The sequence below is a fragment of the Lytechinus pictus genome, unplaced genomic scaffold (genome assembly GCF_037042905.1).
Source record: "Lytechinus pictus isolate F3 Inbred unplaced genomic scaffold, Lp3.0 scaffold_19, whole genome shotgun sequence".
NCBI classification, from domain to species: Eukaryota; Metazoa; Echinodermata; class Echinoidea; order Temnopleuroida; family Toxopneustidae; genus Lytechinus; species Lytechinus pictus.
The window spans coordinates 1,157,167-1,175,904 of record NW_026974140.1 but is presented as its reverse complement, the minus strand read 5'-3'; the positions used below and the strand labels follow the sequence as shown (position 1 = coordinate 1,175,904).

General features: G+C 39.4%; 1 protein-coding gene across 1 annotated transcript in view; it reads right to left on the bottom strand.

The window, feature by feature from the left end:
* The window catches only part of LOC129261059 (putative nuclease HARBI1), a 27,418-nt gene extending 8,680 nt beyond the window's left edge, over nt 1-18,738 (bottom strand). The window contains exons 1-2 of the mRNA XM_054899095.2: nt 18,615-18,738; nt 17,779-17,898 (exon numbers count right to left, since the gene is read on the bottom strand). Of these exons, the coding sequence (XP_054755070.2) occupies nt 17,779-17,898; nt 18,615-18,738 (244 nt within the window). The remainder of the gene's footprint in view (nt 1-17,778; nt 17,899-18,614) is intronic.

The window sequence follows — 18,738 nt, the reverse complement described above, 5'->3', positions numbered from 1 at the left end:
ACATGGATTTTGAATGTTTGGGGGGCAAAACTAAGGAACCATTCGCATTTTAGTCCGCATTATTAGTTTTTTGCACGTTTTGGGCGCATTTTTGGCTGTTTCAAGCCAACTCGCATCACTTTGGACACTCATAGTTAAAAAACGAGCACATTGACTCAAAATTGTTAACTTCCCTACACCTTTAATATGCATTCCTCTACAATTTAGCCGAATTTGATGAAAATGACATGGATTTTGAAAAAAGTGCAGCTTACAAAATACTTTTTTAATTTTTGAGTAGATTTGACGTCTTTGAAGATTTGTTTTTTCCGAGTTTTTGCACCATTCTTGCCAAACGAGGGCGCTGCTGACTCCAAATAGATATAGTTAATAATAATGATAATATTGATAAAACATTGCTTATATAGCGCATATAACGATGATATAATCATGTCTCTATGCGCTTTAGAAAGAATGGAGAAGAAAGAAAAGCCTTTTACAGAGGAGCAAATATATAATCAATTAGTATGTACATAAATATCTTTTTTTACGAAAAGGAATGTCTTCAAAAGGGACTTAAAGGTAAATTGTGTCATTGGTTTATTTCAAAACTTTCTTTTAAATTTCACTCTTTGCTTTCCACAATATTCATAAACAAGTTCTGAGTCCATACAATGTATTGCATTGGCCAGAAAGAACTGTTTTTATTCTCAAAAAAATATATAAAGATGAGAAGATTTGCCGAGTGAGCTTTTTTTATATTTATTTTTTGAACTAACATAAAAAATGAAGAGCGCCACCTTGAGACCAAATGACATCAATAACTGCTCATGAATATTCATATCTCTAGCTCTCGCCTCTGCGCGAGTCTCAATCAAGTGCAGTGCCGATGCACGGTACGGACGCATGGACGGGTACGGAGTCTGTACACCGTGAATGCACGGGTTTCTTTCCCGGTTTCTATTGCATTTCGTAGAAAGCGTGTACATTGAAAACAAAGTCTGACGGCTTTTTCCTTGCTTTTATCTTTGCTTCGTTGATCTGTATTGTTTCTCTATTTCTCCAGGGTATGGAGGGAGGGGAGAACGGTGCTTGCGAAAGGGAGAGAAAGGGCTATATTCTTATTTATTATATTTTTCTAGTTTTTTATATGTATTTTTGTTTTGTTTCCGATTCACTGAATTGTTATCATTTTCTTCAGGTTCTGTATTTTGATTTGTTCATTATTATCACGTGTAGTAATATACGTTGTAATTTCTTAATTGTTTAAATAATAGGCCTATGCTACATTTTTTTTTAAGGAAAAATTAGAAATCATTTTGTATTGAACTAGCTTGGCCACCAATTTCGTTATTTGCTTTGTGTGTCATATAGCTCTCCACCACTGAATTCGTCAATATACTGCCTCGACGTATTTATCAATTAAATTGGACAAATACCGCGTGGCCTATAGTGTTTTTTTTTTACAATATCCAGGGGCGGATCCAGCTTTCACTAATAAAGAGGGAGGGGGTTGAAAAATATTTTCCCCGATCGATCCGCAGCTCAAAGCTATTTGTTTGTATCTATATAGTCGTAACAGTTACTCATAAGCCCTATAAAAAATGCGAGCGCGAGGTAAAATTTTCGGAAATCGTGTATTGTGTCCTGAAAATTGACGGATCCATGCAGCACGGGCCGGCTGTGCCCCCCGCCCCCCCCCCCTTCAGAGGCACAATCAATATTTCTTATGTAAAAATCTATCGTTCTAACCATTTTTTTTTTTTTTGTTAAATTTTCCTCGGGAAAATGTGCCCCCCCCCTTTGGAAAATCCTAGATCTGCCTCTGAAGATTAATCATAATAAAACAAAATAATCATAACGGTACGTAGGGCCTATGGTGCACTGGGTAGCCACTTCAGTTCCGTAAACTGTTCTCCCAGCGGGCCATGCTAATACCCCGGCTTTAGCTTGGCTACCTAGTAGGCGCTCAAGCATTTGAATTAGTAAATGGTAGTTCCCTTGTTTGTTTTACCATGGACCTATAATAGGTCCATGGTTTTACTAAGGCCTGTTTTTGTTTACATTGATCAGCTGATATTTCTTTAATTTGATATGAATAATACCTTTTTATTGTAATCGCTATTTTACTATGTTTTATTATAAAAGGACCAAGATGAAAAAAACAGTAATTACAACTCTGATCTTGCGAACCTTTTTAAATATGACTGAATGAATAAATAAATTAATAGGTAGGCCTATTGATATAATGATAAATAGATATTCCATCGAAACTGAGGCAATGCGAACACGAAGCGCGGGCTAGATTGTTTTATGCAGTGACATGGTTCCCCCCCCCCAAAGTCTGAATTACCCTCACCTTATTTTATTCATTCTTCCCCCTTATATTTTTTCTTCTCTCCCCACCCTCTGCTTTCCATTCTATTACTTGTTTCCCTTTCTTTCCCCCTATTATGCGCCGCCAATAGGGTGGGGCGCCCCGTTGGCCTCCTGGATCCGCCTATGATACCGGTACGTCAGGCCTGTATATTATAAGCAATTGATGTTTATGTAACATCGATTATCCCCCCCCCCCGAAAGTTTTTCTTTGTATTTTTCTTTTCAACTTGTTATGGTAGTATATACTAAACAAGTATCACGTTTGACTTTGTCCAACTTTGTGACCAAAACTTTAGTACGGTTTTCTCAGTGAAATTGATGATGACGTCTCCTGGGTGCCTCCCCCTTCACCCCACTCCTCCTTGGTCCTCTGGGCTTGGCGAATAAAATTGCGTACGTATCATGGAGAGATATATCGAGGACATACAGCTAGGCGGAATTATTTGGGGAAGGGGTCTTCCATTTCTTTGTTATTCAGCGATGGTTCAGCGAATGTGCTCTATGCAAAATCACGTTTTGGCACGACTTCTAAGCGCTGGGCATGTCAACGGACAATAACAAAATAAATGCAAACATGTCATGGATCGAAATGGTAAAAAATATATATTTTAAAGAAAACCATCGTTATCAAAATTTGATGCAGTCAAACCAAATTTTTTTGTTAATACCAGTTTCAACTTACATTAAAAATTATAACCCGAGGCCATATTAGCACCGGGGGGGGGGGGGGGGGGGGGGCAGAGAGCACTTGCACCCCCCAAAAAAAAATCCCAGTAGGAATTTTTTTTTTTTTTCAAAATGGAAAGTGCCCTTCTTTCAAAATGATGTGTGCCCCTTTTCAAAATAAAATACCTTTTTTGAAGTCAAACAATACATTTTAGGTTAGAAAATCACAAAATTTTTGGCTCGCGCTTCGCACTCACATCATTTTGAAAGAAGGGCACTTTCCATTTTTTCCCTACTGGGATTTTTTTTGGGAGAGGGGTGCAAGTGTTTTGGTTACAACTTCTGCTTACAATGTTCAATTTTCAAGTTTGAATATCACAAATTTTCAGCTCGCGCTTTCCGCTTGCATCATTTATTGTTTATTCTTGGTTTCAAAACTTAGAATGTCCATCAGGTTAAAATATCACAAATTTTCGACTCGCGCTCGCATCAATTATTATTTATTGGTTTCAAAAAGTGCTTAGATTGTCCAGTTTTCAGGTTGGAATATCGCACTCGCGTCCATTATTCAGTTAGATACCCATCTTTTTCATGATAACAAAAACAATTGCTCGGAATGTTTGATTTTCAGGTCTTATTAGTACATGCAATGTCCAAAATTTTGAGCCCGCGATTTGCGCTCACACCATCTCGCAAGGATGCTCTTTTAACAATAATTTGCGCGGTAATAATTGACCAAAAAGCGAGTTTCACAACTTCAGATTTGAAAATTTTTCCAAACCGCTTGCTTGCTACGCTCGCTCCCGGGAAAAATAAAGCCTGATTACATATTTAATCAATCAGAAAAGACTTCAAAAAGGCTTTGCTCACCTTAATTACTATAAAACGCACAACTATTTAACGCAGATGATAATCTCATGGTGAAAATTTCAATTGCATAAAAAATACATATAAGTGCCCTCTTTTGCCCCCCAAATGAAATACGTTCCGCCGCCCCTGATTATCACCCATCGCACTTGCTGGTATTTCTATTTATCGTCATTCCCCCCTCTCAAAGAAAAAACTTATGCTTTTGCCCTTTATTTAGCCTGCAATGGAACTTGTCGGAAATTTTATTTAAACGCGAGCATATCAAACAGGATGCAAATGGAGGTCTATTCAGCCGGGCATTATTTATACGCTTTGGATTCTTGTTTGCCTAGAAAATGTAAAATATTTCAAGAGTTCTTATATTTTCATTACATCTTTGTCCTTATTTCTCTATATCTGTAGCTCCACCATGCGCGTATTCGAGGGCCCTTGGGGCACACCCCCCCCCTGGGTAGGCGAAAAAGGGGCGCCAAAAATAGGGAGAAAAGGGGAGAAAAAATGAGGGAAAGAAGAAGAGAAAGAGAAAAGGGGGAAAGAAAGAGAGGAGGAAAACAAAAGAGCGAAAGGGGAGCGCCGAATTAATGTTCGCCCTAGGGAGGGGGGGCGCCCAATTGATAATCGACCCATAGGGGCGCCGAATTTAAGTCCAACATAGATAGGGGAGCCGAATAGTTATTCGACCTAGGGGGTGCCAATTGATGTTCAGCCTAGGTGGGGGGGCGAATTAATGTTTTACCTCGGGGCGCCGTATAGATGTTCCACATAGGAGGGGCCGCATTGAAGTTCGACATAGGGGCACCGAGGGGGCGCCGAATTGATGTTCAAACTAGGGGCTGGGGCGCCGAATCGATATTTTCCATAGTGTTGCCGAATTGATGTTTGACATAGGGGGGCGCCGAATTGATGTTCAACCTAGGGGGTGGCAAATTGATGTTCAACCTAGGTGGAGGGGGGGGGGGCGAATTAATGTTTTACCCCAGGGCGCCGTATAGATGCTCGACATAAGAGGGGGCCGCATTGAAGTTCGACATAGGGGCACCGAGGGGGCGCCGAATTGATGTTCAAACTAGGGGCTGGGGCGCCGAATCGATATTTTCCATAGTGTTGCCGAATTGATGTTTGACATAGGGGGGCGCCGAATTGATGTTCAACCTAGGGGGTGGCAAATTGATGTTCAACCTAGGTGGAGGGGGGGGGGGGCGAATTAATGTTTTACCTCAGGGCGCCGTATAGATGCTAAGATGCTAAGATGTTAAGTTCGACATAGGACATAGGGGCACCGAGGGGGCGCCGAATCGATATTTTTCATAGGGTTGCCGAATCGATGTTTGACATAGGGGGGTGCCGAATTGATGTTCAACCTAGGGGGTGCCTAATGGATGTTCACCACACGCGGGCGCCTATTTTATTTTTGTCCTGGTGCGCCAAATTCAGGTTCAATTAACCAAGGGAGGGGGGTGGGCGCCAAATTCATGTTTGCTCGCATCAAATACTCATCCTGTTCATGATTACCAAAAGTGCCTATAATTTTAGATCAGAATACAAAAAAAAAATCATCCTACTCTACGCACTAGCATTAATTGTTTAGTAAAGTGACGATCCTGTTCATGGTTAGATAAGTGCTTAGAATGTCCAACTTTGGATCGAAATATATAAAAAAAAATCAGCTCGCGCTTCACGCTCGCATAAACTGTTTTGTTAGTGCTCATCTTGTTCATGATAATCGAAAATGCTTACTCGAATGTCCAAATATTAGGTAAGAATATGAAAAAATTTCATCTCGCTCTTTGCGCTCGCATCAATATTGTTTAGTTAGATGACAATCCTGTTCATGATTACCAAAAGTGCTTAGTCAATGTCAAAATTTTAGGTCAGAATATCAATAACTTTTTAAGCTCGCGCTCCGCGCTCGCACAATTGTTTAATTAGATACCCATCCTTTCCATGGCTATAAAATATGCTTAGAATTTCCAGTTTTGGGTCGGAATACTAAAAATTTTACGCTCACGCCTCTCGCTCGCATTAAATGATTTGTTAGATACCCATCCTTTTCATGATTACCCAATAATGCTTAGAATGTCCAAATTTTAGATCAGAATATCAAAAATTTTCAAGGCGCGCTTCGCGCTCGCATTAATTATTTAGCTAGATACCTATTCTGTTCATGCTTATAAAAAGTGCTTATCATGTCCAGTGTTGGGTTGGAAATTCAAAAATTGTCAGCTCGCACTTCGCGATCGCATAAAATGTTGACAGATACCCACCCTGTTCTTGATTACCAAAAGTGCTCATAGATTTTTCCAAATTTTAGGTAAGAATATGAAAAATTTTCATCTCGCTCTTTGCGCTCGCATCAATATTGTTTAGTTAGATGACAATCCTGTTCATGATTACCAAAAGTGCTTAGTCAATGTCAAAATTTTAGTTCAGAATATCAATCACTTTTAAGCTCGCGCCTCGCGCTCGCACAAACAATTGTTTAAATAGATACCCATCCTTTCCATGATTACAAAACATGCTTAGAATGTCCAGTTTTGTCTTGGAATATCAAAAAATTAAGCTCGCGCCTCGCGCTCGTATTAAATGATTTGTTAGATACCCATCATGTTCATGATTACCCAATAGTGCTTAGAATGTCCAAATTTTATGTCAGAAAATCAAAAATTTTCAACTCGCGCTTCGCGCTCGCATTAATTATTTAGTTAGATACCCATCCTGTTCATGATTATAAAACACATGTGAAAAGTGCTTATAATGTCCAGTGTTGGGTTGGAAATTAAAAAATTGCCAGCTTCCACTTCGCAATCGCATAAAATGTTGATAGATACCCACCCTGTTCTTGATTACCAAAAGTGCTCATAGATTTTTCCAAATTCTAGGTAAGAATATGAAAAATTTTCATATTGCTCTTTTCGCTCGCATCAATATTGTTTAGATAATACATATACCCATCATGTTCACGGTTGCATTAAAACTCAGGATCCGCCCCCGGTTAAGAAATTACAGCTCCCGCACATAATTTTAGTATGGTCTACCACTCTGATGAGAAGTTGAACTAAATTGAAACCCCAAAATGCTTAAAATTCTGTGCTTTCTGGTCGCATTTATTTTTTTCAAAAGGTGGTTACAACATATTCATGGATGTTTTTTTTTTCATGAACACATTGAAAAGTGGTCTTCGATGCCTTTTTCCCGTGATTATGAAATACGATCATTCAAACTGCATTTAAGGCACCTATGATTGCCGTGCTGGGCGCGCGCGCGGGTCGGGGTGCCATTTTCCGAAAAGTTCACAGGGGCGCCAAAATAGTCGGGCTCAATCATGGATCCTGGATACGCGCATGTCCGTGGGCATCGTTTCCAACACTACCTCCTTATCTATACCGGCGTGATACTAGGCGCTAGTCCATGGATCGGATCGGTTTACTTCCATTTCGTCTGATGCCAACTCGTCCAAATGCCAACTCGTCTACTATCATTATTTGGTCTACCATCAGTTCGTTCACTATCCACATGCATGCATTCCGTCTAATAACCATCTGATCCAATAGTCATTTAGTCCATATACAATTTGGTTATTGAACGTGTTATTGTGCAAAATGAATTGGATACTGGACTAACTGGACCAAATGGTTGTTCGATGAAATGTTGATGGACGGATTGGCATTGCATGGACTAAATGAAAGTAGACCATGTGATGAATGGACGAGTTGGCAGTTGACGAATTGGCAATTTACCAATGGACCTACTAGTACTAGGCCACTGAATTGAACTTGTCATGTGCCATAACACCTAAACTGCTTCCTTATATCCGATACCCCCCTCCATCCTAGCTCGGCCGCCCCAATAAAGGGAAGGAGGAGAGAGAAGAAAGGAAGAGAGAGATAGATTGTTGAAAGGGAATCAAAAGAACGATCAAAAGGGAATTTGAACGCAACATAATATTATACTCTGTTATTGTTTGAATCGTTTCTCTCTCATGAAATCTATATTTTTAATATATATCGTTTCAGTCATTCTCATTATTTTACTGCATAGCGAATTACAAAACGTCCTATCCTCGTTTCCACTGACCACACATGACATTATTTATCATTTTATTATTATCATGCAATGAAATTCATACTGTTTTTACACGCTGCGTCGGCTGCCACTTGACTACCTTGTAAATATTTTTCTGATGATATTCAGTTTAAATCAGTGGCGTTCAAAATAAGGCTTGGGGCTGTATGGATTCCCAAATTTGTCACGGCCAAGAAAAAAAAAGGAAAGAGAGAAGGGAAACTATTATCTGAATATCATGTCAAAATCTATCATAGATTACAAAAAAAAAATCAAGATTTGTGCCCTATATGTATATCTGGCCCCTTCATTTTTGTTATGTTAATTATTTACGCCACTGGTTAAAATTAAATTCAACTTAAAACATTTTCCCTTTATCATTGCATTATACATTCATGAATAGTGGAAGCATGTTCATAACATCTTTCTGTATTTTTCGCTGTTTATACAATTCCTAACCTTAGGTTGTGTGTATTCCTTATGTTCGCATTCTCAATGTTATTTTTCTCTTTATTTCAATATTATTCTCACAAACTTTATTATGGTATGCCTATTCAAGAAAGTATTACTTGTTTGCTTGCCCCATGACAGCTTTGCCTTCACGTTTGCAGATCGGAGTGTCTCTCAGTCAGTATTCAGAGCTATTACTGTATTCTCCTTGACCCCCCCCTGTGAGTTGTAAAACACCCATAAAGGCAAAATATCATATTTTTATCGGCAACATATTTGCGTCACATCACCATAAATTAAGTACATCAGAATAGGCGTATACCCATTGAACCTCGCCAGAATGGGCTTGCCCAAAAATTTCAAACACAAATTTCTTTTTTTCCCCGAAAGTCATCACCGCTTGGAAGTAGGCGACCTTCCCGCCCCAAAATATTCTTATTCATACAATAGTGCAATCCGTCACGAACACCATGCACGATTGGCCTTTCATAATTAACTGATCTCCAAAATAGTTGAACCATATTCCAACACTTTCTACGATCAATACGATCGCCTTGACTGATCTGATACTTTCTGATACGATTAATTATTCCGCGATTATATGCCTCTTGGAAGCGGGGGGGGGGGGTGAGCTGGGGATGCGGCATGTATTATTTTCCATGGGCAGCACCCCCTGGAATTCTGATAGGTGTCAAATTTGAGAAATGTATGGAATGACCAACATTTCGTGTTAGAACCTTTATGTTTTTCTTTTGCTTTGTCAATTTTTTTTCAGCAGGTAACCCCACCCAAAAAAAATCGTGACAGTGTGAACTGAGCACATTTTTTTTTCAATCATCAAAAATGATTATTATATTATTTTCCCCATGAGTTGTGAAATGTTGACACGCCGAGATCTCCTTGGTCCCAATCCCAATGAAGAATACATTTCCTCGGCTATATAAAACAACAGTTATCATTCGTTTTTCCTATATTTATAGCAGGAAAATGGGAGTCCCAATTCCCGGTTCCACTTTCATTGCTAAATAAGTCTACGTTATGCCAATCAAGATGTGAGTGATGTCTTTGTGTCCTGCTCACGTCGCCACGCACCACAGTCATTCACATTTTTTTCAACAGTTGAACTGCTCGTGCACACACTGTATGCGTAGGCCTATATCCCGGAGGCCTATCTTCCTCTCATTTGTTGCAATAAAAGTTCATCTTTCCATCTATTTTTATTTGTTTATTGTTTATTTAATAAGGGGTAGCCCATTCAACAACAGCTCCCATGGGGCGCCCCTATCTATTATTCGTCATTGGTATCCATTTGTCTTTGTCCATCCATTCTTGGAGTTATACATTCATCGGATGATCCATTCATATATATGCCTATTCATCCATCTATTCATTCTTTCAGTCATCCATCCATCCATCCACTGATGGATTTGATTAGGCATATAGGCTATACCCCCACCCTCCCCATACTGGAGAAATACTCTGCGACCCATTCTCTGGAAATCCTTATTGATACACGTTTCAAAGCAGACGTAAATTACTATCCCCTCGGACGTTGCTTCTCCAAGTCTACTTAGTCTTCTTTCACGTACTTCGTTGCCCTGTTTCACACGGCATGACTTGTAAAGTTCTGTTGTAAAACATGCCGGTCGGCCCCCGGGGTCGGCTCCGAAATTCACCCCTCTGCATACCTAGAGCGGTTCTACCATAGACCACAGCGCCGCGCAATATTGAATATACTCAACTTCTCATTACTCCATATCTAGCTACAAGCTTTCTTGTGTGGCTGCAAGAATAAGAGTTTTCCGAGAAATCTTGCCCCTTACGTCTACCCCCCCTAATTTTATTTGCTTTTGCTCATGACGCCTCTGCTCTGCTTGTGAAGATTGACCAAATAACACTTTATTCTAAATTTGCAACTTGATGCATGGTCGCATACACACACTGTCACGGTCTACACGATGTAGACTACGCTACATACTTCGCATCAACAGGTTTCTCAGCTCACCTTTTGACCTCGCAAGTTTAGTCTAAACAACGAAGAATAATCCTACTTTCATGTCAATACTGTGTGTCCTCCATGGTCCCATCAACTTTTATCTTCCTTTTATGTTTTACTATTTTGCATCCCGCCCTGAAAATAATCGATTTTCTCTTCGCCCTTCCCTTTCTTCATACTCGGCCCTAGACAGAATGGGGGTGGCCGTCTATATACATATATATACATATGAAAATTTTTCATCTCGCTCGCTTCAATATTGTTTAGTTAAAATTAGATGACAATCCTGTTCATGATTACCAAATGTGCTTAGAATGTCAAAATTTTAGGTCAGAATATCAATCACTTGGGCTTAAAAAGTGATTGATATTCTGAACTAAAATTCTGACATTCTAAGCACTTTTGGTAATCATGAACAGGATTGTCATCATAGATATCTCTGATTGTCATCTACCTAACAATATTGATGCGAGCGCAAAGAGCGAGGTGGCCGTCTAATCAAACTCAGCCCTTGCCCTTCTCTGGGATTCTCGTATCTCTTTTAGTCTTGGAGTACTTTCAGATTCATGACATAAGATTCCGAAAGTAAGCAGTATTGGGCAATCCTTTGCTTCGTCATTCACGTCCGATAATCCACGTGTCTGAATCCTTATTCACGTACGATACAATCATGGAGCTATAGCTCCATATAATATGCTTGTAATTGTCCTGTGTGTGCTATCGCTAATAGTAGAGTATGTCTAAAGTAAACGTGCATGCAGAGCGCAAGCATATCGCTATAGCTAGTCCACCTCCTGGACTGTTGGTATTTTGTACGATACGACTACCAAACACAACACACTACATCCCCATAACACGCATACACACACCCCCTGAATAGTCACACGAAACAACATTTTTTTTCGGGGAAAGTGAATCAGTGGGTTAGGTGAATCACTGGGGGTAAGTGAATCAGTGGAGGGCGTGTGTGTGTTGGTTATGTGTGCGCGCGGGGGTACCTGTACAGTCCGATAAGGTTTGCCCCTGGTTTGCCCAATCAATAAAAATCGTCCAGGACGTGGACCAATCGCTAGCCGGCTAGCATCGGCTCATTGAGCTTGCACGCAACGTTCGGTGTTTGCTTCTACTCGACTCAGCTACTTCTGCACACAGCGCTGCACTTTGTTGATACGGGGATTTCTTGATACCGCGCATGCGCCATGACGTATTTCATCGATATGCATGAGGTTGTAATGAATATGCATGATTCGAACGGTGTTCTAATATCAATTTATTTGTTAACTCGAGAGGGCGGAAACAAAATATATAGGTTAACCGACATATTATAATATATATTTCACCCCTCAATATCATGAAAACAGAAGAGTTATACCAATTTCTTTTGAGTGATAAAGTAGAGCATTGATATAGATATTTAATGAAAATAATATCTTTACAATTGATTCACTGACCTTGTCTAAGATTAACCAATCATACACTATACCTTTAAAGGATTCTACATTATTAGCTTGTTTAACAATATCGGGTAATTTATTCCAAAGTTCAGCAGAGGACATTTTGAATGAACGAGCGCCGTAGAATTGAGTGTTAATTTTGGGAACTACTAGGAGAGATTTGTTGTTTGACCTTAATTTTCTTTGGGGTACATACTGTTCAATGAGTTCTTTCAGATAGAATGGCGATTGACCTTGTAAGCATTGGTATGTTAGGAGTAATATCTTGTATTCAATACGGGATTTTACAGGAAGCCAGTGTAATTCTTGAAGTATGGGTGTTATGTGTTCGCTGCGCCTCGTTCTTGTTATGAGTCTCGCTGCCGAATTTTGGATCCTTTGAAGTTTATGAACTTGATTATCAGGGAGGCGATACAAAAGGCTATTACAAAAGTCAATGCGTGATATTACAAGAGCGTGAACCAATTTCTTTGTGGCTTCTGTTGTTAGAAACTTGCGAATTCTCCCAATGTAATACAAGGCAAATGAACTAGTTTAACATACATTGTTTATTTGAGCTTTCATACTTAGTTGTACACCAAGATTTCTTGCAGTTTCTACACATTTTACATAGGTATTATCAAGTTCTATTCCTTCTATCTGTCTACTATTTCTAAATATACTAGTGAGATGAAGCACTGCAGTTTTATTACAATTAAGTTTCAGTCCATTATCAGTTGACCAAATAATCACATCTCGGACACACCTCTGTAGTCTTGTAGTGGCATCTTGCTGCTCACTGTTTTTTTTAGGATTATGTACATTTGCGTATCATCAGCATACATCATGCAGCTTATCTTATGGTGAGTGGTGACATCCTGAAGAGGAGCAGCATATAAACTAAAGGCCAAAGGTCCGACAACTGAGCCTTGTGGTACTCTATGACTGGTATAGCAGGTACGTGAATTTGATTCTCCAATCAAAACAGAATGTCTTCTATTTTGGAAATAAGATTGAAACCACCTCAAAGCATCTTCACAAATTTCGTAGCGTGTCTGGAGACGGGAGAATAAAGTCTCGTGGTGAATGGTGTCAAACGCCGATGAATAATCTAACAGTAGCAACACCGCTTCATCCCCTGTATCAAGAGCTAGTAATATATCATTTACTACTCGAAGAACTGCAGTCACCATCCGTTCAATGACTTTCCCAAGAAACTGGATATGAGCAACAGGCCTGAAATTCTGTAGATCATCAGTATCTAACTTGCCTCCTTTAAATGTTGGAACACTATTTGCATGTTTTAGCACATCTGGGAAGCAACCATCACGAAGAGACATGTAATCAATACGAGTGATAACTGGACATAATTAATTTACACATGTCTAAACAAGAAATGTGGGTAAAGGATCCAAGCTGCAAGTAGTAGGACGTGATCCAGTAATTAGCTTTGTCACTTGACTCTGTAGAACACAGTTAAATTCACTAAACTTCTGATCAGTCGTCTGATAGGTGATATGTGTTAGATCGTCCCTGGGAACATCATTGAGCATCTTGATAATACTTTCAGTTTTGGCAGCAAAATAGTCACAGAATCGGTCAGCCAAACTGTTTTCAGAATCATCATCACCTGGAAGACACTTTGTTGTCTCAGCATGTATCAAGTGATTGACCTTCTGGAAAAACCCTTTGGGCTTGCAGTCCTTTAGTTGTAAGGAGTAGTACTCTTTCTTTGCTTGAACAAGTGCTATTTCATATTTTCTTGATTCATTGCTAAAGATTTGTCGATCAACTTCTAATCTGGAAGTACGCCAGCGTCGTTCTAATCGGCGGAGTTCCCTTTTCAACACTTGTAATTCAGCAGTGAACCAAGGTGAATGAGGGCGAGATTGAATAGTCCTTGTGATTACTGGAGCATGCTTATTACAGTGGCGGATCCAGGGGGGTGGCGCAGAGGGCGCGCACCCCCTAATATTTGAGCGGCGCCGCTTAAAAAAATTATACACTGATATAATATTAGCAACAGTAAGGAAAGACTATCCCCCAGCAAAGCACAATCATATCATCTTCCTTATCTTTTCTTTCAATTACCCTTTTCCCAACAACTTCGCCGGTTAAAAATAATCAGCAGTGCGCTGCCTGCATATAACTGGCGCCAATCAAGAATAATCAGCGCCACCTTAATCTAAATCGGGGCCGGACAAGAATAATCAGCGCCAATTGGTTATAAATCGGCACCAGTCGAGAAAAATCGGCACTGCCAGAGTCTTAACCGGCGCCGATCAAGGATAATCTGCGCCACCTAAATCTAAATCGGCACCAGATAAAAATAATCGGCGCCATCTGGTTATAAATCGGCGCCGGTACAGAAAAATCGACGCTGCCTGAGTTCTTAACCGGCGCCGATCAAGGATAATCAGCGCCACCTAAATCTAAATCGGGGCCGGACAAGAATAATCAGCGCCATCTGGTTATAAATCGGCGCTGCCAGTATCTTAACCGGCGCCGATCAAGAATAATCAGTCAGCTCCACCTAAATCTAAATCGGCGCCGGGCAAGAATAAACGGCGCCATCTGGTTATAAATCGGCGCCGGTAAAGAAAAATCGGCGCTGCCTGAGTTCGTAACCGGCGCCGATCAAGGATAATCAGCGCCACCTATATCTAAATCGGGGCTGGTCAAGAATAATCAGCGCCATCTGGTTATAAATCGGCGCTGCCTGAGTCTTAACCGGCGCCGGACAAGAATAATCAGCGTCCCCTGGTTCCAATAAATAGGCGCGCCGGTAGAATAATGAAGAAGGGCCTATTGCCAACCAAATCTGCGCCGGTCAAGAATGATCAGCGGCACCTGGTTATACATTTTATTGTTGAATTGTCATAACAAAGCTTATCGCATGCCCTTACAGAGTGGACTGGGGCGGGGCAGTTGCCCACAGAATGACAGATGTCATGAAATCTTTAATTTATTAAAAAAATCCCAGAATCATACAAAAGCGTAGAGCAAATCCTTTAATTTTGATCTTATTTTCCAATGCTTTAATAAAAAGAAGGTCAGTCACTTTTCTTCTTTACACATTCCACATTGTGCCACCTCTATGGCCTTTAGTTTAAGACAGCTAGTATAGTGTTTTATGAAGATGATTCGATATTTTAGCCCAAAACTTTGCTAAAACCCGTTGCTAGTACCGGGAGTGTATAATTACGCAACCAGTCGTATATTGAGATTGAGCTACACAACTCGTTCTTTATTTAAAATCGTGCTTAAATTATCCGCTTCTCAGATTGGAATATACAAATTTTCAGCTCGCGCTTCGCGCTCGCATCATTTCTGTAACAAACCCCATACTTTTCATGATTAAATAGGTGAATAGAATGTCCCTTTTTCAGGACTAAACGTCGAAAGAACTCCCGCTTTGATTTACAATAATCTTTTGCTGGATATAATCTTGTTCTTTATTACAAACGTCAATTAAACTGTCATTTTTTTCAGATCGAAATATCAAAATTTTAAGCTCGCGCTTCGCACTCGCATCTATTGTTTTTTAGATACCCATCTTAATCATTGGTACCAAAAATGCATAGAATATCAAGCTTTCTGGTCAGAATATAAAGTAATTTCAGCTCGCCCTCGGCACTCGCATTATCTGTGTAGTGAGATATGTATCCTCCTCATGAGTTACTACAAACAGTCCTAAACAGGCACCTTTTTCCTGTTTTCAGGTCAGTATAATAAACAATTTCAGCTCGCGCTTCGCGCTGGCATTAATTTGTTGGTGAGATATGTGTTTCTATCTCATGAGTCATATTAATATGTATATATGCATATGTGTGTGTGTGTTTGTGTGAGTTTGTTTGTTTTGTGTGATATCGAGCGCCTTTGGAAAGTTGATTCATGATTTTGCCCCCCAAAATCTTAAAAAAAGGATCGACGCCCCTGTGTATATATTTATATACATATAGTAAAAAAAACTTGTATCTCTATTAATATACAAAAGTATTGGCCTCATCGCAATAAAAGGGTTAATACACGAGATTTGGAAGTCGCACATAACATGCATAATTTGTGTTACTTTTTGCTTGTTTCTTTCTTTAATAAGTTTTTCAATCTCTCTCTATAATTATGTTTTAGAAAGATTATATGTTTAAATTGATGTATATTTCTGTTATAATGAGATATGTTTAAGTGGACTTCAGGGCATGGTCGTACGCAGCAAGGGGGAAGGGGGGGGGGGCACATTCGCGATCTGCTGTTGCGAAAAACAATTTTTTTCCCTTAACATTTCATGAAAACTATGAAAAATGTGCAAATGTGAGATGTGCACCAAATTTTCGAGTCTTGCCCCCCCGAAAATATTATCTGCGTGTGGTCATGCAAAATGGCATGACTGGAAATCCTACATTTTGAAAAGAGTATTTGACAGGGTCAGACTTTACCCCTTTTTCAACATTTTCTTTTATGGCGCCGGTGAAGTGCAAAAATATGTGCGCCGCTCGGCAGTGCGCCCCCCCCCCTTTCGCCAAAAGCTGGATCCGCCTATGTAATTAAGTAGAGTTGTCAGAATAGTGCTATACTGAAGGACCAATTCATCAACCTTATCTGAAGGAGATTTGTACAGGTCTGACTCAAGAATATCTGTACGAAACTTATCTAAACCTCTCAAAAAAAGTTTGGAAATCTGTGTTTGGCCATTAATTTCTCCTTATTTCAAATTTCAAACAATGCATATTTTACATCAATCAAAAGATAATTTAATTCTCTTTAAAATGATATCATGCTTGTTATGATCATGTCATCACAAAAAGAGCAGGATTCAAATGTGTTGGATGAGATCTGAATTGAAAAGCTGCAAAACGAGCAAAAAGGGTTTGGAAATCTGAGTTTGACCATTCCTTTCTCCCAACTTCCAATATTGCACAATGCATATCTTATATCATTCAAAAGATCATTTAATTCTCTTTAAGATGATACCATGCTTGTTATGATCATGTCATTACGAAAAAAGCAGGATTCAAAAGTGTTGGATGAGGTCTGAATCGAAAAGCTGCAAAACGAGCAGAAATAGTCATGAAGGGTCAATACAAAACATGGTTCTTTTGTCTGTGTCAGTAGAGATGAAAATCCATTCAAACCAAGCCCCTGCTTCTCTAGTGATGGTTCTGTGAGATAACATGGTTTGTGTCGTTGTTTGAAATACCCATGCATGTTTGTTTGTTATGTTTTTGCTTGTGCAGAGGTGTGTTTGATTACATGTTAATGTTGATGTTAAGGTGCATGAAAACAATTAAAAGAAATTAATTAAAAACTCACTCATCACCACGGAAAAAAGAACAGTGACTTTCAATATTGCGTCATTTTGCAACTTTTGAATTTTGACCTTGCCCCACATTTTAAGGCACTGCACCTCCATATGAATGATAATCATATCATATAGGGTATCATTTTAAAGAAAATTAAATGATTTATTCATTGGTATTAATTACACATTGATATTTACTAGAACCGATGAGGAATTATCGGTCAAAGTAAAAACAAAACCGCTGAGAAACTCACTCATCACCACGGAAAAAGAACAGTGACTTTCAATATTGTGCCATTTTGCAGCTTTTGAATTTTGACCTTGCCCCACATTTCAAGGCACTGTACCTCCATGTGAACCGTAATCATATCATGTAGGGTATCATCTTAAAGATAATTAAATACTCTATTTATTAATATTAATTACACATTGATATTTACTAAAACCGAAGAGGGATTATCGATCAAAGTCAGATTTCCAAACTTTTTTTGAGGAGTTTATGTTGATATCAGACACCTTCCTATACTTGATAACAGTCTTCACATAAGCAGGTTTTCCGATGCTAAAATTGCATTTGACTACATCATGGTCAGATGGTAGATAACGACTGGAAGTGATGCCAGATACAATGTAATCCTCCATACGTGTAGCAATGATGTCAAGAGTATGTCCTCTCCGATGGGTAGACCCTTCAACATGCTGTACTAGATTCACAGACGACATGATATCAATGAAGGTGATGGCATCACGATTTGTCTTGTCATCTAAATGGAAATTAAGATCACCCGCAATTAAGAGGTAGTGTGGGTCAACCATCAAACTTTCAAGAAAGTTAGAAAACTCTTTGAAAAATATAGGAGCTGTAGGTTTACGGTCTCTTGTAAGTTGAGGACGATACATGACTACAATACGAATAGGCTTCTGGTGATTGGTAGAGATCAAAATATTCATGTATTCAAAGGACTCCAAAGAATTAATATCCTTTTCATGGACATGAAAACTTTTCCGAAGACACACCCCAAGTCCACCACCTGGTCTATCCCTTCTAGGAGAATGAAAAAACTGATAAGATGGTAACGACGATCTCAAATCCGCTAAGGAATGGTCATCCCTTTCATCTCCGCAGAGCCAGGTCTCTGTTATAGCAAAAATATCTATGTGATCTGATATAACTAGATCACATATCATATGTGTCTTGTTCCTAATCGATCTGGCATTCCACAAAGCAAAATGTGCATCATTACCTTGTGATTCTTTATCTTTATCTTTCTGTTTCTTCAATACATGGCTCACCGGTGATGGGGAAGTTCAAACACTATCTTTCTTACGTCTTTGAATACGTCTACCACCCTTAATCCCTCGATGAGTTGGATGTCTTGCACTGATTCCAAGGGATTTAATCGTAGCCCAGACGTCATCACGAACACGACCAGAAAAATCACAGTGAGATCGAATCCGGTATAGTTCACTTGCAGTATACAGACCATGGTATTTTGGTGTCTTCTGCTGAATTTCCAAAGCATGTTCCCCTGCTGTTGACTCCAAATGTTGAGACGTGGATTTTGGTCTTTCACACGGGCCTGGATTAGGATGAATGTCTCCAT